The 24,179-nt window shown below is 37.4% G+C and overlaps 3 protein-coding genes across 3 annotated transcripts in view; 2 read left to right on the forward strand and 1 right to left on the reverse strand.

Moving 5' to 3' along the window:
• Positions 1 to 1,239: 1,239 nt before the first annotated feature.
• On the reverse strand, positions 1,240 to 2,172 carry LOC128102381 (olfactory receptor 1019). The gene has a single exon (XM_052726091.1). It carries the CDS (start codon positions 2,170 to 2,172, stop codon positions 1,240 to 1,242), a length of 933 nt encoding a protein of 310 aa, XP_052582051.1.
• Positions 2,173 to 8,268: 6,096 nt separating this feature from the next.
• LOC128102242 (olfactory receptor 1030-like) overlaps positions 8,269 to 24,179 on the forward strand; it is a 60,913-nt gene continuing 45,002 nt past the window's right edge. The window contains exon 1 of the mRNA XM_052725817.1: positions 8,269 to 8,352. The gene's annotated coding sequence lies outside the window, so the exon portion shown is untranslated. The remainder of the gene's footprint in view (positions 8,353 to 24,179) is intronic.
• On the forward strand, positions 11,681 to 12,634 carry LOC128102240 (olfactory receptor 1020). The gene has a single exon (XM_052725815.1). The coding sequence runs from the start codon at positions 11,681 to 11,683 to the stop codon at positions 12,632 to 12,634; it is 954 nt and encodes a 317-aa protein (XP_052581775.1).

A 24,179-nucleotide genomic window follows, 5' to 3' on the forward strand; every position in this document is an offset into this window, starting at 1 on the left:
GTTGGTAGAACTGGGATCAAAAGTATGATGGTTGAATTTATAGCCACAGTTTCTGGAACTTACAACTTTATGGAAATACTTCTATCTGCAACTACAGCATAAAAATTACAACTATTTATCCTGTCATTACACATTGGTGGTGTGATTATGCACAGCCATAAATATGGGTAGGTAGATTAAAAAAAGAAATATAATCATTTTTTCCACCTGTGGGTCTTATCTTATTGGTATATTTTATATGATGGAGACCTAGTCGTGTAGGAGTATAAGCTTTAAAATGTTATAAGGGTTTCTATTCAGAGTTGAGCATTCCTATGTCTTATTCTCTAAACACCCACTCTTCTCAAAGTTCAGGGATTTTTACAGAACATGGCAGAAGGATTCTAAGACTCTGAGGTAGTGGATGTCTGCAGTAAATCACTATTTGTTGGCTATGACAGGACAAATGCACACATGGATTCATAGTGGCTGTGACTGTGCATACAAGATCTGCACATGATCAAGCCAGACAGAATCTCAGCACGAATGTCCCAGGAAAGTGGGTCATGAAGTTTCACTCCCAAATCAGGAGCTATTGGCAATTAATGACTGCTGGGGGGAGGAGTCTAAGTTTTCTTTAGAAGTGCAGCTCCTCAGAGGCTACCCATGTTCCAGTGGATGGCCCTATGCAACTGCACATTAGGCAGCAATAAATGGACTCAGTGACTTAAAAAATGTATATGAAATTTGAAGGGAAAAATAGATAGGGAAGGAATGGGAGGGGAGGAAATGGGAGGTGGATTTGATCAAAACACATTACATAAAGGTATAGAATTCTCAAACAACTTTAAATTTTTTAATGATATAAAGGTAATTTGGTTTTAAGGATATCAAATAACTTGACCAAGATTACACAGCTAAAATGACACAGAATCTGAATATAATTGTTTTCTAGGTAATTCATAGCCTGAACGTTTGCTATGAGAAGTGTGACCCTCGGGTCAGTTTATATTCTATTAATTTTGATCAGTTTGTTGACCTGCTAGAGCTTTAATTGTATTACTGTAAAGTGAGATAATTTCCACCTCTATAGTAGCTGTAGAAATTTGACGAGATTCAGGTTGCAAAAAGTTCTAGAAAATCCATGCAAGTTTGTTCAGCAAGGAGATGGGAACTTGACATTTTACACTCAACATATCCCGCAACTTCCTTCTGTCACTTCCATTTACCTCTAGAAAATCGGACTTTAATTTCTCGTAATTATTGAGGTTTTTTTCCGATCAGTTTTTTGAAAGCAGCTTTCACATCTTTGTTCCGCAAACTGTAGATCAAGGGGTTCAGCATAGGAATGATAATAGTGTAGAACACAGAGGCCCACTTGTCTTGGTCCAGGGAGTAGCTGGATGTTGGCCTCAGATACATGAACATGACTGTACCGTAAAAGAGGGTGACACCAGTAAGGTGAGACCCACAGGTGGAAAAAGCCTTTAGGCGGCCTTCAGCTGATCGCATTTTGATGATTGCAATGAGGATGAAGGCATAGGAAACAAAGATGATAAGGATGGTGCTGAACTCAATGAAGCCACACAAGCTGAACAGCAGTATCTCACTGATGTAGGTATCTGAACAAGAGAGAGCCAGGAGTGGTGGGATTTCACAGAAGAAATGGTTGATGATATTGGAACCACAGTAACTGAGGCTGAAAGTGAGGGAAGTGTGGGCCACTAAACTCACTAGGCCAGCCAGGTAAGAGCCCAGCATCAGGGCCAAGCAGACTTTCTTGGACATGAGAGTGCTATAGTGAAGAGGTCTGCAGATGGCCACAAATCGGTCATAGGCCATGGCAGCCAGAACATAGCACTCCGCATCCACAAAACCTACAAAGAAAGCAAATTGGGTGGCACAGCTGGCAAAAGAGATAACTTTGTGCTTGGTCAGACAATCAGCCAACATCCTGGGAGCAATGGCGGAGGAGTAGCCCAGGTCAACGAAGGAGAGGTTGCAGAGGAAAAAGTACATGGGAGTATGAAGCTGATTGTCTGTTATGATCAGGATGATCATGCCAACATTCCCTACCACATTGACCAGGTAGACAATGAGGAAGACCACAAAAAAGATGATCTGCAGCTGAGGGTCTTGAGTGATGCCCATAAAGATAAACTCCGTCACAACTGAGTGATTTTCTGTATCCATTACTCCAAGCAGTGGTGTGTGTGTGTGTGTGTGTGTGTGTGTGTGTGTGTGTGTGTGTGTGTGTGTGTGTGTGTATGTGTGTGTGTGTGTGTTTGTACACTAGTTTATTAATGAGTTTAGTAAATTTCCTGTCACTGGATGTACTAAAAATAAACTTAAGCAATTATGTGGTCAGGATATTATAGACTACTTCCTATAATAAAATAAGGCTTTATTTTAGATGATACTCAAAGCTCTACCCACTCATTCAATTCAGTGACTATTATAGTGACTCAGGGGACTTTTGTCAAAGTTGTGTATCCTTTCCAGGTGCATCATATGTGAGAGATGTCAGATTTTTGACCTGTTTTTTTGTGGTTATCCACTATATTCACTAGGAGAAAAGATAAGGTCTGATGTTCTTCTCTCTGAAACAAAACACAGGATTACCCATTTGTGATGCTTTGTTTCCCTCCTTGATTAAATGGCTGTCTATTCACTTGCAGAATTAAAGGCAGTAGGCACACTAAACCGAATCAAATCAAACAAGACAGAACAGAAAGTGATTTAGAAAAGGAGAGAATGCCAACATAAAACTTAAGAGAGAAACACTGTTCTTTCTGTGTTTTACTGCTTAACAAAGTAAGTAGAGGAAGCAGGAGTGATGTATTTATGGGGTTGTGGGAAAAAAAAAAACTCATACTATATAAGACTAAATCCTAAGATTAGAAACAGTTACAAATTGTACCCTTAGCTTTTAATTTGTACAAGAATATAATCAATCACAACAAAAGAGGGTGTCTGAGGTACACATTATCCTAGAAGTTTATCGTTTTCCAGACCTACCTCTGACAACTTATTCTTAGTCCATTGTGCACATTATTACATCCATTAGATAAACCAGGAAACAGAATGTGCACATTATTATATCCATTAGATGAATCAGGAAACAGAATGGAAAGGCCTTCCTGGAAGAAATTATTCAGAGAGCACCTTTCTGATAAAGGTTTATAACTGTAACTCACATAGAAACCTGAGAACTCAGTAAAAAAGAAATGGTTCAACACAGAGTGAGCCAGGTTTCCATGGATATGATGACTGAATAAAAAGGTAAAGACAGTTGTGAAAGTTGTCTATTAATTTTCCCTATGTTTCTCAGTTTTAGAGCATAAAATTTCCTTTTCTAAAAAAAATTCTAATTGAGGGTCAGGAAAGACGGCTCAACTTTTAAAAGTACTTGCTGATATCAATGAGGGTTGGAGTTTGACTCCTAGCCCCAATGTCAGGTCTCTCACAAACACCTGCTGCTTTAGTTCCTGTGGATTTGGTGCCCTCTTTTGACACCTGTATGAACCTGCACACACATGGGCATGTGCTTGTGCATGCTCTATCTGTCTGTCTTTCATACACACACTACTATAATTGAGTATATATTTAAAACCTGCCATAAGATTAAAAAACATGACTAGAAAATTGTATCATTCTTGATTACACAGAACATACTGCTTGGTTTTAAATAAATTTAATATTTAAAAAAGAAAATACTCAAATATTCATAGTAGGGAAATACAAATTAAACAACAGTGAAATATTGATAAATGCACAGTGAAATAATTGAATTTTGGATAATATGTAAATGTTGATAAAGAAGTAGGGGAATTAAAGTTTTTTATCATTGTTAGTAGAAATGTAAAGTGTACAAGTACTTAGCCTCATATAAAAATAAACCTGTGCATAGTGATTTTATAATTCATCTATCAAAAATTTAAACAAACCTAGGTGTCCATGCATAGGGGACAAGTCTAATAGACTACTACTAATGAAACACCACTCAACTAAAAAGAGAAGGTAAAATTGTTGATATCTGTACTATGAAGGCTGAACACAAAAGTAATTATACTCAGAGAACAAAAGCTTAAAAACTGGATACTTTGCATTATGCCATTTACAAAGATATATAAAATGAGTGATTAATAATAATGATGAAAATAGATGTAGTATATATATATATACATATATATATGTATATGTATATGTATATGTATATATATGAGGTAGTAGTGCATAGAGCTCCAGGAAACCCTTTGCCTACAATGAATTGGCTTATGATACTGTTTGCAATGATAAGTTCATACTTGCATATATATATTCAAATACACCAAATTGTATGTACTTCATGTGTATTCTGTCAATTGTACTTCAATGTAGTTACCTAAAAAATCAAGAAGAAAACCAAAGCAAATTAGATGACACTATTCTACTTACTCTCACCTCATTATTGCATTTGAATACATGTATTATTTCATATTTCTCCTTAGGAAACAGCCACCTTCACTGAAGGGATTTGCTATAAGTTAGTTAAACAATGATACAAATGTGGGTTGGCTGATTTTCTAGATTGTGGTCATTCTTTACCCTTGATGCTATCATGTAGAAATTTTAAAACAGTCCACTAATAGCAAAGATAAGGGAAAAAAGGCTTTGAAATTGACTCAGTAGGTAAAGTGGTTTCCACAGTGAGGATCTGAGTTTGAATCCTCAGAACTCATGTAAGGCCAGGCATAGTAATGCATGTATTCGATCTCCATGTTTCTAGGAGAGCTGAGGGGAGACAGGTGAATCCCTGGCAGCTCATGGGACAGTTTGCCTGGTGTGTGCAGTGCTGAACAACAAAAAGAGACCTTTTGAAGGAGGTGGAAGGCAAGGACCAATACCTAAGGATGTTCTTTCTCTTTCACACATGAATTGTGGCAAGTAGGTGCCTATATATATATATATATATATATATATATATATATATATATATATATATATATATATATATATATATTATGTAAACATGCATTCAGGCACATGCACACCCTTGAAGAAATAGTTTAATCCTTACTAGGATGTCCTTTCTTTTCAGCAAAAGAGGAAATAATATTATTGAAAAAAATGAGCCAGTTTTATACTTTTGTGGATAAAAGCCCAGACCAAGACATTATTTCTGAATTGCAGGCTTGACATTGAACTGTAGTATTTAAAGGAATAAGAGATATCTTGTAATGAATTAGGTTTTAGACCCATAGCTGGATATGTGTTGCTCAATTAATCAATGTGATTAGCAATGCATCTCTCCCTCCTTATAGATTCAAGATTTGATTTAAAAAGAGAATATAAGAAGATGCTTCACTCACCACAAAATACCCTGCTTATTCTCTTGTGTTGTGGACAGAGAAGTGAATCCATTATCACTTGCTGCTACCAATTCTCAGCACAGTATTTGTCTCTATGAGTTTTCACTTGTTAAACAGGAGGGAAAACATTTACCTTAACAATGCTGTGCAAAGCTCAGCTGAACTACATTTAAAGTGCCGGGTACGATGATTGTTTTGTGTTGAGTATTGAATGCATTTGGCCATTGTGTACTAAGATTAATGCTTAATTCAGTATATAAGTTCATATTCATAAATCTTTAAAGGTTATTAAATCTCACAGTGGTGATGCATCACCTGTTGTCTTTACTGCAAGGGAGAGAGTATTTGAATTCTAAGGCAACTAAGTTATATTTAAAAATGAGTAGAAAGTAAGCTGTAATATCCATAATCACACACACACACACACACACACACACGCACGCACGCACGCACGCACGCACACACACACACACACACACACACACACAGAGAGAGAGAGAGAGAGAGAGAGAGAGAGAGAGAGAGAGAGAGAGAGAGAGAGAGAGAGAGTTTTCCTTTTCGTAGCCACAAGCAGAACTATTTAAGAAAAGTCTAGAAACAGCACTATCCTGTTAAAGCAAATGTTAGACAAACACATTTTAAGTTTATATGCTTCAATTGAATTTGAAGTTTCTATGAAAACAAGGATTAAGAATCTGGAGATGCCGCTGCATGTCTTGCAGTGATTGTTTCCAATTGGTTAACTGTTCTTTTCTGTGTGGATTTCTGACCTATGACTTGGATGTGGTGGAGAAGACTTTCAATGCTATCAGTTTCTGAATTCTGACTTCTAACAGAAAATAAAAGCTAAAACCAGGCCTGAGCGTTGTTGCTGTTGAAATGTGGTATAAAGACCTGGTGTCAAGAAGAGCCAGTACTCAGAGAGCACTGGTCGATGTGAGCCTACCCTAAGCAGGTCACATCTCTTCTCCATTCTGTCCCAATAGAGAGCTGAGCTGTTTTCTACCTGTTAACAGGCTGAAGCTTTTCTCTCCTTAGACGGTCTTGTTGAGTGGATATTCTGCAGCTAATCCACAGGTTATGACTCGCCCTGGCGTTTGTTTCAGAGCCGCTTGCTCATCCTGCTGTTGCACCTCTGTGCAGGAGGTATTTAATTCTCAGTCACACATTGTTTCCCAGAAGAAATATCATGAAATGTTTTTCTGCATTCACTAGAGACTCAGAGATATGCTGAAGTGCTATCCCCTAAGGAATTTTACTTTCTCCATCCTTTGAGAGTAACAAAAGAAAGATGTACAGGTTTATTTGAAAATATGATGCTGTAATAATGATCTGGTGTAAACACTGCCATTTAATTTTTTGTTATTATTTTATTTCTTTTTTTTGGATATGGAGTCTCATTATGAAACCCTGGCTGGACTGGAACACCCTGTGTGAACCAGGCTAGCCTTGAATTCAATGAGATCTGCCTGCTTCTGACTCTCCAGTGCTGGGATTAAAGGTGTGCCTCACCACATCCTGCATTCACAGGCTTTTTAAAAATTGTCTAGGCTAAAGAATCTTTTGTGGTATGATTTAAGAGATGAATGAGAAGGCTTTATGTTTATACCTGAAAGTCCTTTGAAAAAGTTATTTCCTATAGAATGACACTAATGTATTAAAGAAAAAGTGTCATGGGTAATTAGTAAAAGAAAGGAAGACAAGAAAACTTTCAGAAGTGTATATCTGTTAATTCAAATTTTCTGTATAACATCAGTGTTTTAAATGTCTAAATGCATCCAAATTTACACATTGACTATGTGAAGTTCTTTTTAGTGTATCATCTGTGAGTGATGCAATACCTTAAAAACAGTAAGTTGAGGCAGGGTCTCCCTAGGTAGGCCAGACTATGCTCACACACTGGAGTGATCAGGTCAGATGTGAGGTGTGTGCAATATGGCTTCAAAGTCTTACAAGGAAACCTCACACCATTCTGTATTTTAATAATTATGTTTTTGGAGATTTTAGATATGTTTATAAAAAGGGTGTAATGGTGAGGAAATAATTTTTAAATTTTAATTTTCTGGAGACCTTGATACATGAATACTATATTTACATCTTTCCCAGGCCTTCGTTTCCCCCATTCAAAACCAATTGGGCCTCCACTTCTTCACAAATTTATGTTTCTTCATCTTCTTTTATAATTTGTATGTGCATACTCCTATTTGTTGGTTATCTCTGGGTAATAGATGCACCAATTTACACTTTTCCCCAAAGCCACGAGAAATGATAGAGCTAAGAAAGACCTAGGAAACTTTCCAAAGTGACACAGTCACTGAAACAAAGAACAGAGGTGTCACCCCTCAAAACAACCCTGGGGTCTCAGTCGCCCAGTGTCCCCCCATCCCACCCCTCACTGTCACCCAGTGACCTAACTTCTGTGTGTACATAGCTTTCTTGCAGCGAGTGACCCAAGAGATGGGCCTAACCTGCTCTTTTGTGGACTCAGATTTTCCAAGCAGACACAGTCCCAGCTTTCAGAGGAGGCAGAGGAAGGTACAATGGCGCTTAGGGACATAGAACGGAGAAATCATTCTCCAACGGGTTCTGGGTTCCCAAGGGAGAAGCAAAGACATACATAGGAGACTTGATATTTTCTAAATTTCAGAGAGGAAACATGTAGATTTCATGGATGAGAGAATCAGTCCTCAGAGACCATGGTATGAGAACCATATCCTATTTAAAACTGGTGTGGATACTTTCCAGCATATTCTGAAGTCTCTGGTAAGAGTGGGCCGCACCCAGCTGGACCACAGTGACAGATGGTCTTCTTTGAAGAGAACTTCATTGCAATATAATAAGTTGGGATGCTCACCTTTAAGGAAACGTGAAAGAAATAAATCTCACTTACTTTTGTGTGTGGAGTCAAGAGTTTCAATAACTCCTTCAAGGAGAAAGACGTGTTCTCACTGAAGCTGCGCTTGTTTGTGAATGTGATAGAAAAGAAACAGCAGAATCAGAAGAGTTTAAGCAGTCACATAAGGTAAGGGGAGTACTTTCAATATTCTGCTTTGTTAGAGGACTGGCCTGAAGCAAAAGCCATTCTGGTGTTAATTTCCTGAGATACCCACTGATTCAAAATTCCAAAAGCACCTAGAGATGAAGGAAATGTATTAAATTAACTCTATGTCCATTTTTATTGCTCAGAGGTTTGTAGTTGTTAGAATAAAGATAAACAGCAATAAGAAATATGATTCTATGACTTATTAAAATTCATTTTTATTTATTTTTGAGATTGTAATAAAATTACATCATTACCCTTCTCCTAATTTACTTCAAGCCCTCCTATATACCCTTCCTTGCCATTTTAAATGTAAGAAGTACTTTAGGAAATTTTACAGTTATTTTCCAATACATGTAGATGTGCAAAGACCAGTTCAATATTGTCTGGACTGTGGGTTTGCCTGCAAAATCACAGCAGAGTGGGAAGGAATCATATTGCAGAGAAACAGGACATATTCTTTTAAAATAGAGTAGGGATGTGAGGCTTGGTGGCTCATCCCTGTAATTCCAGCTATGGAGAGGCTGTGGTAGGAGGGTCTCCAGTTCCAATTTAGACACAGGGAGGATCTACATAAGAAGAAAACAAAAGAAGACTCAAGAGCATGATTCACAAATAAGGGTGTAAAACAGATCCTATTTTCTTTTTTTTTTTTCTTTTTTTTGGTTTTTTCGAGACAGGGTTTCTCTGTGTAGCTTTGCGCCTTTCCTGGAACTCACTTGGCAGTCCAGTTTAGCCTCGAACTCACAGAGATCCACCTGGCTCTGCCTCCCGAGTGCTGGGATTAAAGGCGTGCGCCACCACCGCCCGGCAGATCCTATTTTCTATAACTACGTGAACTCGTAGTTCCTTTGCTGGAGATACAGTCTTTTGGGGGCAGCAATTAGGGTTGTCCCAGACCTCACACATGCTAGGTCAGTGCTCGACCACTGAGGTTATCCCCAGGTGACATATGACTTCACTGTAACTACATCAATTCAGCAGTATGAATGGAGCTCATATAATTGAGCTGCCATGCACCAGTGCCCACTTCAACATTGATGGTGTCATTATAAATTATTTCAAATTGTTTATTAACAAGATTTAATTTGAGTATATATTTATGCTCCATTGAGGTAGCTTTGTGACTCTTGGGAAGTTAATAATTTGCACCTTATATTTGCTCTCTGCTCATCCCATAGACATTCAATAAAATAACGTAACCAAACATTTAGCTCAGGGCTCATACAACATAGACATAATTAAAAGCATATTTAGCACATTGTACTACTTTTTTCTTTTACTGATGATTACTTTCTATTCATCATTTCTAGTGCTTCTGAGGCATTTTATTTTCACTATTTTTGTTAGACTTCTATTCTCATGGGAATTATGTTTGGAAATATGACAAAAATGATTTGTTCTTATTTTCTGGAGATGAAATTATTTTTAATGTCTATTTTTTATTTTATGTGCATGAGTGAGTGTTTTGTCTGCATGTATGGATATACCATGTGCAGTATCCATGGAGTGTTGGATTCCCTTGAACTGGTGGTATAAATGGTTTTGAGCTTCTTTGTGGATGCTGATAATCAAACCCTGGTCCTCTGCATGAGCAGCCAGTGCTGTTAACCACTGATCCATCTCTCCAGAGCCTGAAGATGCCATTCTCAAAGTTTGTCTGTGCCAGTGAATCACTGACCTGGACAATGTCATGTTGGGAAAGGGCAAATATTGTGGCAATATAATATCCACATTATTGCACAAAATGTACCACTGGTTAGCTGAGAACCCCGATATTCCAATGTCTAATCTTAGGATTATAACTTCCAATACTCCATCACTGATAGGTGAGGTTCATATATAGTAACAGAAGCAATGACACCTCAACAGAGTTATAGTAAATATGAAAATATGAGGGTTTGTAGTGAGTAACTCTTGAGTGCCTATCTCAATGGAAACTATATATCAATATTAATTTGTATGTAAGGGTGTTTCTGGAAGACAAAATCAGATCTTGTCCTCTCTTCTAACCAGCTGTATGTATTTAATATCTTCTTCATTATCATTGTGAGCAAAGGCATTGGGTAATGTTGGCCCTATACTTTAATTTTAGAATGTATCAAGGAAACACCTTTCTGTGAGTGATATGAGGTTGGTCCAGCATACTGAACCATAATTTCCTGGGGAGGCTATGTCAATTTAGTTTACTGGTAAATAATATGAGATAATGAAAAGTGTGGGGTCCTGGAATAGGTGTGAAAAGTCTATCTGGTATGCAGTGCTGTGTAAGTTGTTGCTTAGAGAATAAAGCTGGCATCTCTTCTGAGCTGTTCTTTTTACTATTTTATCCTCTATTTGACTTCATTCCATGCTGCTAGGTGTTAATTTTACTTACATTCCGATTTTGTGTTATTAAAGTATTTCTTTTGATTCTTTATTGCTATTAGGCATTTCTATGTGCTGTGTTTTATGGTTCTGTTATTTTGTTTGTTAGTATTGCTAACTAAGTTTAACTACGAAGGCAAACATCAAAATTTTGTTTCTTCAAGGAGTAACATGCAGTTTTTCCTCAATAATGCTTGAATTCATGTAACTGTTAAATCAGGTTTAAAAGCTTGAACAATCTAGTACATAGTTGTTATCCATAGTTAACCTGCTTTATAATAGTTGTGTGATCTTGTGAATTTCGGTGCAATGATTTGAACTTTATTGGATGTTTATGCTGTATTTTTCATCATGAGTGTTTATACATCTTTACAATCTGGTTCTTTAATCATTTAGAGCGTATTACTGAACTCTCTTGATGTTTAGTTGATTTAAATCCCTTGACTGCATGAGATAGCTTCAATTTCTTTCATTGTCCATAAAAATATAAAGTACACAGAAATTCAAAGACCCTCCTTGCTACTCTTGACTCATTTTGCTAACTTTTAACATTTTCAGTTACTGTGTATGGACTGAGAAAAAGAAGTCAGTGGGTTAAATAACATGAGCCAATTTTCTTCAATTGTAAGTAGTAGGCATACATACTTATAAATTTATCATTAGTAATGAGGACAGTCATATCTTAAAATAGTTAATCACAAACACAATTAAAGTCAATAGAAGTTAAATCTGTTCAAGGTCCTGAGGACCCAGTACTCAGGTATGACTTGATGTCAGTTCCAAGATACTTTTGACTATGGCATCAATATTTCATTATTCTGTAAGAATTTGTGTGTAACATGTGTATTTGCATTTTACCATAACATTTGTGAATACTTATGTCATGTATACTCTACATTCATCTAAATTAATGCAATGCGCCAACTTCTATGTTGCAGCACAGATGGTCAGAACCGTGAAAGGAGTCCAAGGCAAAAATGAGACAGAAGTGACAGAATTTATCCTCTTGGGCCTCTCAGACAATCCAGATCTGCAAGGTGTCCTCTTTGCGTTATTTCTGGTGATCTACATGATGACCATGGTGGGTAATTTGGGCATGATGGCACTGATTAAGATTGACCGCTGTCTGCACACACCTATGTACTTCTTTCTCAGCAGTCTTTCCTTTGTTGATGCCTCTTCCTCTTCTACTGTCACTCCTAAGATGCTGGTGAACCTCATGGCTGAGGATAAGAGCATTTCTTTCAATGGGTGTGCTGCCCAGTTCTTCTTCTTTGGCTCCTTCTTGGGAACTGAATGCTTCCTGCTAGCCATGATGGCATATGACCGCTATGCAGCCATTTGGAGTCCCCTGCTGTACCCAGTTCTCATGTCTGGGAGAATTTGTTTCATGCTGGTGATTACTTCATTCCTAGCAGGCTTTGGCAATGCAGCCATCCACACAGGGATGACTTTCAGATTGTCCTTTTGTGGCTCTAATAAGATCAATCACTTCTATTGTGACACCCCACCCCTGCTCAAACTCTCTTGCTCTGACACTCATATCAATGGCATTGTGATCATGGCTTTCTCCAGTTTCAATGTCATCAGCTGTGTTCTGATTGTTCTCATTTCTTATCTGTGTATCCTCATTGCCATATTGAGGATGCCTTCTGCAGAAGGAAGACACAAAGCCTTCTCCACCTGTGCCTCCCATCTCATGGCTGTCACCATCTTCTTTGGAACAATTCTTTTCATGTACTTGCGTCCTACCTCTAGCTACTCGATGGAGCAAGACAAGGTTGTTTCTGTATTTTACACAGTAGTAATTCCCATGCTTAACCCTCTTATCTACAGTTTAAAAAATAAAGATGTGAAAGAGGCAGTGAAGAAAATCCTACAGAAACATGTGCTTTGATGCCAGGTTACATGTCTTTAGCTTATGTTGATTATATTGTATTTTTCATGTTATTTTTTTTAAATTTTTTAAAATTTTTATTTTGCAATACAATTCAGTTTTACATATCAGCCATGGATTCCCTTGTTCTCCCCCCTTCCAACCCCCTCCCCTTCCCCCCAGCCCACCCCCCATTCCCACCTCCTCCAGGGCAAAGCCTCCCCCGAGGACTGAGATCAACCTGGTAGACTCAGTCCAGGTAGGTTCAGTCCCCTCCTCCCAGGCCGAGCCAAGCGATCCTGCATAGGCCCCAGGTTTCAAACAGCCAACTCATGCAATGAGCACAGGACCCGGTCCCACTGCCTGGATGCCTCCCAAACAGATCAAGCCAATCAACTGTCTCACCCATTCAGAGGGCCTGATCCAGTTGGTGACCCCTCAGCCATTGGTTCATAGTTCATGTGTTTCCATTCGTTTGGGTATTTGTCCCTGTGCTTTATCCAACCTTGGTCTCAACAATTCTCGCTCATAAAAACCCTCCTCATTCTCGCTAATTGGACTCCCAGAGATCCACCCGGGGCCTAGCCATGGATCTCTGTATCCAGATCCCTCAGTAGTTGGATGAGGTTTCTAGCACGACAATTAGGGTGTTTGGCCATCCCATCACCAGAGTAGGTCAGTTTGGGCTGTCTCTCAACCATTGCCAGCAGTCTGTTGTGTGGGTATCTTTGTGGATTTCTGTGGGCCTCTCTAGCACTTTGCGTCTTCCTATTCTCATGTGGTCTCCATTTACCATGGTCTCCTATTCCTTGTTCTCCCTCTCTGTTGTTGATCCAGCTGGGATCTCCCGCTCCCCCAAGCTCTCTTTCCCTCGACCCTCGCCCTTCACTACCCCCACTCATGTCCAGGCTGTTCATATAGATCTCATTCCATTTCTCTGTCATTGGGCGATCCCCGTGTCTTTCTTGGGGTCCTGTTTTCCAGGTAGCCTCCCTGGTGATGTGAGTAGCAGTCCAGTCATCCTTGTTCCACATCTAGTATCCTCCTATGAGTGAGTACATACCATGTTTGTCTTTCTGAGTCTGGGTTACCTCACTCAGGATGATTTTTTCTAGATCCATCCATTTGCCTGCAAACCTCATGATGTCATTGTTTTTCTCTGCTGAGTAGTATTCCATTGTGTATATGTACCACATTTTGTTTATCCATTCTTCAGTTGAAGGGCGTCTAGGTTGTTTCCATGTTCTGGCTATTACAAACAATGCTGATATGAACATAGCTGAACAAGTGCTCTTGTGGTGTGGTTGAGCATTCCTTGGGTATATGCCCAAGGGTGGTATAGCTGGATCTTAGGGGAGATGGATTCCCAATTTTCTAAGAAAGCGCCATATTGATTTCCAAAGTGGTTGTACAAGCTTGCATTCCCACCAGCAGTGGAGGAGAGGTCCCCTAGCTCCACATCCTCTCCAGCATAAGGTGTCTTCAGTGTTTTTGATCTTAGCCATTCTGACAGGTGTACGGTGGTATCTCAGAGTTGTTTTGATTTGCATTTCCCTGATGATTAGGGACGTTGAGCAATTCCTTATATGTCTTTCAGCCATTTGAGTTTCCTCTGTTGAGAATTCTCTGTTTAGTTCTATAGCCCATTTCTTAATTGGACTGTTAGGCATTTTGATGTCTAATTTCTTGAGTTCCTTATATATTCTGGATATCAGTCCTCTGTCAGATGTGGGGTTGGTGAAGATCTTTTCCCATTCTGTAGGCTGTCGCGTTGCCTTGTTGACCGTATTCTTTGCTCTACAAAAGCTTCTCAGTTTTAAGAGGTCCCATTGATTGATTGTTTCTCTCAGTGTCTGTGCTACTGGTGTTCTTTTTAGGAAGTGATCTCCTATGCCAATGCATTCAAGACTACTTCCTACTTTCTCTTCTAGCAGGTTCAGAGTAGTTGGATTTATGTTGAGGTCCTTGATCCACTTGGACTTAAGTTTTGTGCACAGTGATAGATATGGATCTATTTGCAGCCTTCTACATGTTGATATCCAGTTTTGCCAGCACCATTTGTTGAAGATGCTTTCTTTTTTCCATTGTGAACTTTTGGCTTCTTTGTCAAAAATTATATGTTCATAGGTGTGCGGATTCATGTCAGGGTCTTCAATTTGATTCCATTGGTCCACATGTCGGTTTTTATGCCAGTATCAAGCTGTTTTTATTACTGTAGCTCTATAGTAGAGCTTGAAGTCAGGGATTGTGATACCTCCAGAGGTTGTGTTATTGTACAGGATTCTTTTGGCTATCCTGGTTTTTTTGTTTTTCCATATGAAGTTGAGTATTATTCTTTCCAGGTCTGTGAAGAATTGTGTTGGGATTTTGATGGGGATTGCATTGAATCTGTAGATTGCTTTTGGTAAGATTGCCATTTTTACTATGTTAGTCCTGCCTATCCATGAGCATGGGAGATCTTTCCACTTTCTGACATCTTCTTCAATTTCTTTTTTCAGGGACTTAAAGTTCTTGTCATATAGGTCCTTCACTTGCTTGGTTAGTGTTACCCCAAGGTATTTTATGTCATTTGTGGCTATAGTAAAGGGTGATGTATCTCTGATTTCCTTCTCTGCTTCTTTGTCCATTGTATATAGGAGGGCTACTGATTTTTTTGAGTTGGTCTTGTATCCTGCTATGTTGCTGAAGGTGTTTATAAGCTGTATCAGTTCCTTGGTGGAATCCTTGGGGTCGCTCAAGTATACTATCATGTCATCTGCCAATAGGGAAAGCTTGAAATTGCTTAAAACCTGTGTATGAGTAAAGGTGATTTGAAATAACATTCATCTTAATTTCCTGGTGTATTATATGAGTCTACATGGACCCTTATGATTAATCAAAACAATATTTGTTTTGTTTTGTTTTTTGTTTTTTTGAGACAGGGTTTCTTTGTGTATCTTTGCGCCTTTCCTGGAACTCACTTGGTAGTCCAGGCTGGCCTCGAACTCACAGAGATCCGCCTGGCTCTGCCTCTTGAGTGCTGGGATTAAAGGCGTGCGCCACTACTGCCCGGCCACGCCACCACCGCCTGGCTGCGCCACCATCTCCCGGCCAATATTTGAAGGAGATGTAGATATCAAAATATTGGAAATTATTTGACACAGTCTCAACTTTAAATTTACATATTTAGATAATTGCAGTTACGCAATTTGTTTCAATATGTATGTGTATATATACATACTTGTGTTTAAAATTCTCTGTGTGTATATGGAAATTTTTTCTTACAAATTTTTTATTTTAGTGTCTTCAACTGAGTTTTAAACAAAGAGATTTTGTTTTCAGCATAGTTATTAGAATGTACTATCAGGAAGAAACATGATCAGGAGTTGGGCTGAAACATGATGCACAGCATAAAGGACTCAAAGGATCCTAATGGTGTTCTGTTCTGGAACTCCACTACTTACTTGTCTTAAACTATATAATTCAACAATGGCCTCTCTCTCTGTGGGTTGGGTAGTAGGAAGATCAACCATTTGAAACACGATTGTCCTTTCAGCACCGCATAGTTCCTAACATAGAAGACAGCTGTAGACTGTCAGTGTCACAAATACCTGGAATTTAAAGAACCATTAAATACTCTGAGTGGTCTACATAGCACTGAGTGACTGCAGATGGTAGCACCTTCATGCCTATTGCTGCCAAACATCCTACATGAGACTCAAGAAGGAATCTTGGCAAGTAATATGTTAATGATGGGCTAGAGCAAGAGTAAGGGATTATTTGTTGACATTGTCAATTGATTTATTATTTTTTTTGAAGTCAGAATCATAGTATTTTAACTGCTATTATACTGCCTAAAAGAGTCAAGTTGTTTTCAATAAATATTTGTCAAAGTAAATTGTCTGCTGTGTGTGTATGTGTGTGTGTGTGTGTGTGTGTGTGTGTGTGTGTGTGTGTTCAGAGCTACATTTGTTTGGATGGATCAGGAAATACCAATGTGTTATAAGATAAGAAAACTGTAAATATGTATCTACCTTCTCTTCCAACAATAATTGCTTTTTAAAATTGTATCTTTAAAATTTATCTTTAAGGGTCAATTTGCTAATTACCTATTTTATAAACAAGTCTGCTTTGCAAATTGGTCTTGAACTCCATATTTGATAATGGCATTAACTCAATAAGCCAGATTAATTCTGGCATAGATGCGAAAGTTCTACACATTATAGGACCCTCAGCTATGACTAGAGCCCACACCCTTCTTCTGTTAAATTTATAAGAAGTCCATTCTTTCAGTTAACTTGTCTCCTCAGAGAAGAGGGTTAATGGGGTGAAGGATGTCTCAACTGAGGTAGGTAGGAGAAGATAAGTGATGAAAACAGAGAGGGAGTCTTTGGGTGGAAAATTTACTCAGGGATGGATTTGGGAGAATGAGGAAGAAGACGAGAGTTAACCAGAGCAAAAGGTGTGAGAAAAGGTGATATGTGTAGGGTTGAGGCCTCATGGATCTCCCTTCTTCACTTTGGTGTGCCTATTTGTGTTGTCCTTGTTCAGCTCATGTTTAGGGAATCATGTTGGTGAAGTAACTCTATAATTCTGAGAATGGGAGAAATCGTCTTCACAGGAAAGAGCACATCAATAGGTTAGCAAATACCAAATGACCAGGCCTGAAAATATATATACAAATAATATTATACAGACTGAAGAGATTATATTTAGGACTATATATATTTACATATATATGAACAACTATATATCATACATATATATGAACAAATATGAATTCAATAACAATTAAAAAGAGATGACAAATTCGAAATAAAATAAGGAGAGGTATATGGGAAGGAAAGGGGAGGGAGAAGTTTGATTATATTATAATCTCAAAAATAATACTAAAAAATAAAAGAAAAGCCAGCTTTCACCACCTTGAAAAAAAAGTGATATGACAACCTACTACTCAGTAAACTAGTTAAAAACTTTAGGTTACAAGGGAAATTTCTGCAGTGATGGGTGATGCTGTTCCTGAAAGCCATGATTGATTAAACAAAACTTCCTGTGGCAAGTATAGACTATGCCCTCAGGAGCTGTGGGCTATAGAGGACCCTGAGAAATAAAGAATATTGGGGCTGCTGAGATAGCTCAGCAGTTAAGGCACTTGCTCCCAGGTCTGATAAACTGAGTATGATCTCCTTGACTCACATGATGGAAAGAAATAGCTAACTCTATCAGGTTGTCCTCTGTTCACTACAAGCTTGTTGTGACAAGCCTAACCCTGCATGTACATACACACGCACACTCACACACATACACACACATACACACACATAAATATGTAATAAATACATGTAATAAAAAATTAAATTCACACTTTAGAATTGATTTTGAAAATACTGAAGGAACTCTATTACTTAATTACATTTAAAATTTTCCACTTTTTATACTAAATATTATTATCCAATATTTACAAGTAAGTTATTTTCTTTTATAAATGTATTTTTAATTAAGATAGAGTTACATCACTTTACTACCTCCCTTTCCTCCTTCCCTCTCCCAGATGGCCTCTCTTCTCTGCATTTGTTAATAAAACATGTATCTCATTTGTTTTGTGTGTGCAAGTTAAAATATCTCATTTACATTAAAATTGTTTTTATATTTTTAATATAATGTTGTTTTACTCCTCCAAATTGTAGATGACATATATCTTCATTTTCCCTATTAGTTGTTTAGTATTTGTTTGTTGATTAATTATGGGTTTTAGAATCCTATTTTTCTTCATAAAGTTTATTATAATTTAAATACCCATAATATATCACCTTAATCATTTATAATATTCTGTACCTAGTGTGAATTCTCAGAATATTATATAGAGATCACACTTCATGGGGTTGATTCTTGAACTGTAGTAGATAGCTACACTAAGTACTTTTAAAATAATACTCAAATTGTTTTTTGATGTTCTGTTTTATAATCTGCAAATGACTACATTCCACATCTTTCTGGTTCATGACACTCTTTTAGTTATTGTCTAGTAGTTAATTTTACCACTTCAATGTTGACTGATACCTTGATCTCCTGTATAACTTATGATTCACTCAAGATTTTGCAATCTTTCTCCAAACTCCTACACACACTTCAGTTTCACATATCTAATATCATGTAATTTAGGAAGGAGTGTGCCTACAAAATAGCTAGTATGCATTTAGATAGAGTTTATTTGTTTATGTAGTAAGTAAATCTTTGTCACCTGCCAGATGTATTTGTATTGAAATTTGCATAGCATCTCTTTTTACTCCAGAGTATCAGTATGGTAAGGTAGTAGATTAAGATAGAGGTCAAACAATGTAAACATTTCTTGTTTGATTTTTTTGTAGATTACATAATACATCTCCTGAATATTTCATTCTCCATCATGTAGTAAAGTTGTATTGATTAATACTCAGAGAAATTGATGATAGCACTTTGACAAATACCACTAACAATGCACTCATTACCTGATTTTGATAAATGCATTTCACACATGCCATCTGTAGGATAGGGGTATTTGGATAGTGCAAATCTTTTTTTTTAAACCTTTCTTTTTTTTTTTTTAAGATTTATTTATTTATTATGTATACCGCATGTATGACTGCAGGCCAGAAGAGGGCACCAGATCTCATTACAGATGGTTGTAAGCCACCATGTGGTTGCTGGGAATTGAACTCAGGACCTCTGGAAGAGCACCCAGTGCTCTTAACCTCTGAGCCATCTCTCCAGCCCGGATAGTGCAAATCTTAAAGGTCTCCATCTAGAAAACATAAGCTGATATTTGTTTCCTATTCTGAAAATGGGGAGAATTATGCCTAAGGAGTCTCTAACATATCTGCCATCTAGATGTACTGATTATGGTATCTCACATTCATTATTTGATTTCTGGAGACATTGATGATGTAGACAATAGAAATGCAAATGCTAAGGGGTAAGAAGTTTAGTTAAAGAGTCAGCCACATAACCTGTGACTTACAGAGCCAGAGTTCAAGTCTATGTAGCCTTTGTTCTCAACTACTGGGTGTCCTCTCCATCATGCTGATCCACCACTATTATCTATGTAGCTAAGTTCATCACCATAGGAAGGTGAACAGAGGTAGCAGCACAGAGACATTTTGAGGACTCATTATTTCTAATCACACAAGCTCCAGCCACCACTGAAAATAAAAAAGATATTGAAGAGCAGTTAGGAATCCAGAATCCCAGATCATTCTCCACTGGGCTTAGGTGTCCCAAGAGTAAAGCAAAGAAATACGAAAGAGAATTTAGATTATATTAATTTCAGAGGGGAAAAGCAGTAGATTACATTGAGGCAACATAGGAGGTTCAGCCTTTAGAGATGAAAGAACATGAAGGATATCCTACTTAAAATAAATAAGAGTGGTCCAGTGTGTCCTAAGACTCTAAGTGATCATAATTGTGCACCACTTAGCAGCTGTATTAGTGACACTGCGCTTTGAAAGGTACTGTATCTTGACATGATAAGTAAAGGACAGAGTCAATCAGCTCTTGAGTGCAGAGAAAAGAATTTATCTTTTCCTATCCTCGTATTGAACAGTTTCTTAAGTCTAGCTGAACTGTTATTCTTTACAATCAAAGAGCATGCCTTCCCTAAAATGAAGGACATTTGTTTTTTTTTCTCTGAGTTGTTGCTGTATAGGAATTTGGGCAAGAAAAAGAAAGAAGCAGACAGATGTAATTGCAGTCAAGGAATTGAAAAAGGTATTGAAACAATGTAAATAATTGTAGCTGTTTTAATTTCCTGACTTCTGGGAGCCATCAATCGCCTGGTGGATGGGTCCTACAGCGGATGCAAGGAGTCAGTGAGGGGAGGAAGAGAGCCAGGTCATGGTGGTCAGGAGAATCTTGCAGCCTGACTGACTGGTAGCAAAATTGATTCTTTATTTATACAGAATTTAGTAAGCAGAGTACACTCATGATGTTACAAAACATAGATTATATCATTTTTGGTTTTGGACATGTGTTTCACTTCCTTTTGCTCATCTTTTAGTCATCATTAATAAACTAATAATAAAATAAATTTTTAAGAATCTAGAGGCATATGACAGCCTGTTCTCAGGAAGGTAGCTTTGGTTGCTTCAAGGATGCTAGATCAAAACAAAACCTTCAAGCCACCGTGGGCATTTTGCCATGTCCTAAGCAGTGTATTATTAACTCTAATGGTTAGAGGGCCAAGGAAAAATTATCAGGCTAAAGCTGCTGTAGTTATTATTCAAATTCTGGCATAATACAATGTTCATATTTATATCTTTATAGAATTTATCTATATGTCTAATCATGGCATTCTGTTGTTCCTTGGTCATATGACATTGTAGTGGCTCTGCATGAGCTAACTTTTGTAAGAGAGGGAGGTCCTGACATCTCATACTTTTATCATCTTCCCACTCCATATTTTGCTCATCACAATGTCTCTGTGCAGGGCAGAGGTATATGTAATGTAATTGTCTGAGTATACAGTGGGAAGAAGCTTGTTATCTGAACTATGGCCAACTCATCTATCCTACTGAATTTTGTTGACCTTTTTAAGTTTACTTCATTTTGAATATCTTGTTCCTGTATAAATGTCTCATAGCCTCATGAAGAAACTTCTGGCTTCCTTGTATGTCACAACCTCCAAGGCATAAGAAAGACGTTCAAGTAGATAAGGATGTCTCCCTAAAAGCAGGGGGAATAGTATGTTCAGAACTCCCTGGGGAAGCTTAGAAGCAGCATTCCTGGGAGAAGGCATAAATGATTCATAAGAAATTTTCCATCAATCCAACATCCTGAAATTGTACAAATATTAAAATTCCCTCAAGTATGCAACAGGTGGAGATGATAATCAAAGGTGCCATGGCAGCCATCATGTGGCTCAGCTTTGCTGGATCTTTGTCAAGCAGCTGTGCTGGCTTTATGACTTCTGCCATTCCATTCAGATATGGCTGTGCCACCTGACCTGAAGAAAATTCACAATGTTATGAATTTGCTCAGTCATTCACTGACAGAGTCCAAGCATCATTGGTTGATATAAATGCTATACTCATTTTCATTATTAAAACATTTCAGATTGTCAGTAGAGAAATACAGTATAAATGCTATGATTTAGAGTCATTTTTGAGACAGAGTCTCTCTACATAGCCAGGGCTGTCCTAGAACTTTCTCTATGTAGAGGCTGGTCTCAAACTCAGAGATGTGCCTGCTTCTGCCTCCTGAGTGCTGGGATTAAAGGTGTGTGCCACTATGTCCAGAGTAATTTGGATAATTTTTGATTATAAGAAACAGCTAATGGCCGGGCGGTGGTGGCGCACGCCTTTAATCCCAGCACTTGGGAGGCAGAGCCAGGCGGATCTCTGTGAGTTCGAGGCCAGCCTGGGCTACCAAGTGAGTCCCAGGAAAGGCGCAAAGCTACACGGAGAAACCCTGTCTCGAAAAACCAAAAAAAAAAAAAAAAAAAGAAACAGCTAATGAAATCTCACAGCTATTTTTGAAAACATGTGGAAATTTAAACTAGAAACCATTGTCCTTGGGATAGCAGCTTGAGAAATTTCAACAGCATGAAGATGGGTATTGCAGGGAAACAGAAAAGCTAATTTATTTAATAATAGAGGTGGAAGCTTGCTGCTCATACTATGAGATGCAACTCATTCTGTGTATGGGTAACAAAAAGTTATTCATTATTGAGATTTCTAACAAAGTATTTCCAGCAACCACATGCTCTTGTTAAATAACATCTTAACTTTTGATGTAACTAAATATATTCTAGAGAGTTAAGGAAGCTCAGAGAATTAACTATGGCTGTTCTTTATACAACTGTTAACATCAGTTGTTGACATTTTTGAATGAGCATAAATGTTAGTAGAATGAGACTTTGAGTATAAATGTAGATTACAATAGGGTAGCTTGGTTATTCTCAGCGAGTTGATGATTCATAAGTTACATTTCTTCTCTGTCAAAAGGAGATAACACTGTTTAACCCCATGGAACCTAAAAGAAATATAAACAATAAAAGCAAAAATAAAAACAAAACAACACAGTGAACACTTAACCATTTGAGGCACAGGATGCCATTAAAATTTTATACATTATGTGTGTGGGTTTTTTTCTAATAATTTTTGTTTTTGTATGTTTACCATATCTGAGACATTTTATTATTTCATTCATTTTATTACATTTATACTCTCAGAGGGAGCATTTTGTTAATAATACCCATTGTTCTTTTCCTTGTTTCTGAAGTTATTATTGATGTTAACAGGTGACTATCATTTCACAAAAGAGGATCTAAGGTATCCATCTGTATCAAGGACCCATAGGTATAGTGCAATATGATGTTGAAGATGGGAAAATTTTGTTGCATCGCAAAGTCTATGTTTGCCTTAGAATGTGCCACTGGCTAGTGAGTGCCTCCTTAGCCCCAGCATATGAAGATAATATCACGCATAGTCTTTTAACAGTATCTGCTAATTCTCCACCACTGATTTGTGGGGAGACTCTTATCAGACTGCAGGTGCAATAACTGCTTTATTAGTTCTTAAATGTTTTATTCAATTAAAAGCTAGACAGAATAGAGCATAGCATGTTCTAATTTTGGAATTATCCATCTCCTTTGAGTGATGTGGAACTCAGTGCTTTGTTTACTATTTTTTAAGACATGGATTTACACTTTTTCTAGTACATTTTTTCTTTTACTATTTAACAGTATGAGGGTTTGATTATAATTGAACCAACCTACTGATAGTTATTGTTATTTATGTTTTACTTGGAATGAATAGACTGAACATATATTCTGGGTTTTACTTTTTACTCTTGATACTATATCCCTCTCCATTGCTATTTGCAAGAGTCGAATGATTTTTCCACTTAAATTACAATCTTTTGTTATTATATTGATCCAATGTGGTGCTAGAAAACTCCTTATGATATCTTCAGTGTTTTGTGCTTATTCATCATCATCATCATCATCATTATTCATACTAACATTAAACTTGTTTTTGGCTTATAGTTAAAATGTAAAACTGTATATTCTAATGAGATAATGAGTGAGCATTTGGTACATAATGTTCTATAATATATAAATGAGGTTAATATACCTATCTTTTTACAGTTGATTATTCATTAAGTGAAAAACATGTAAAATACTTTATTTCAGGATAGCTTACATTTTCAAACTATGGTAAGGTAGTTATGATTCTGTGACTCTCAGTTATAAGCTTGCATTGCTCTGGAATGTTTTGCCTATTTGATCAAGGCTTTCCTGTCAATTTTACAAACTGATTCTCCAATTATTAAAATTTCTAAATATTGAACAGACAAATCTTTTTATAGTTGCTAACTCTCTCCAATAGTAATAATAAACTCTATTGGTTCTACCAGAATATCCCAAATTTCTTTCCTTGGCTGTAGCAACTCATAGTCCATTGTCTCCTTCACAAATTCAACTAATTGCTATCTTTCTCATTGCTGATTTTTTTGTCAACTTTTGTTATTTTTAATTCTTCCATAGCACTGTGAAGGAATACTCTGTGGTTCAAAAAATGTGACTTGTTTCTCCAGAAAAGTATCAATTTAT

This window comes from Peromyscus californicus, unplaced genomic scaffold (genome assembly GCF_007827085.1).
Source record: "Peromyscus californicus insignis strain IS unplaced genomic scaffold, ASM782708v3 Scaffold_7__1_contigs__length_154581171, whole genome shotgun sequence".
Classification (NCBI taxonomy): domain Eukaryota; kingdom Metazoa; phylum Chordata; class Mammalia; order Rodentia; family Cricetidae; genus Peromyscus; species Peromyscus californicus.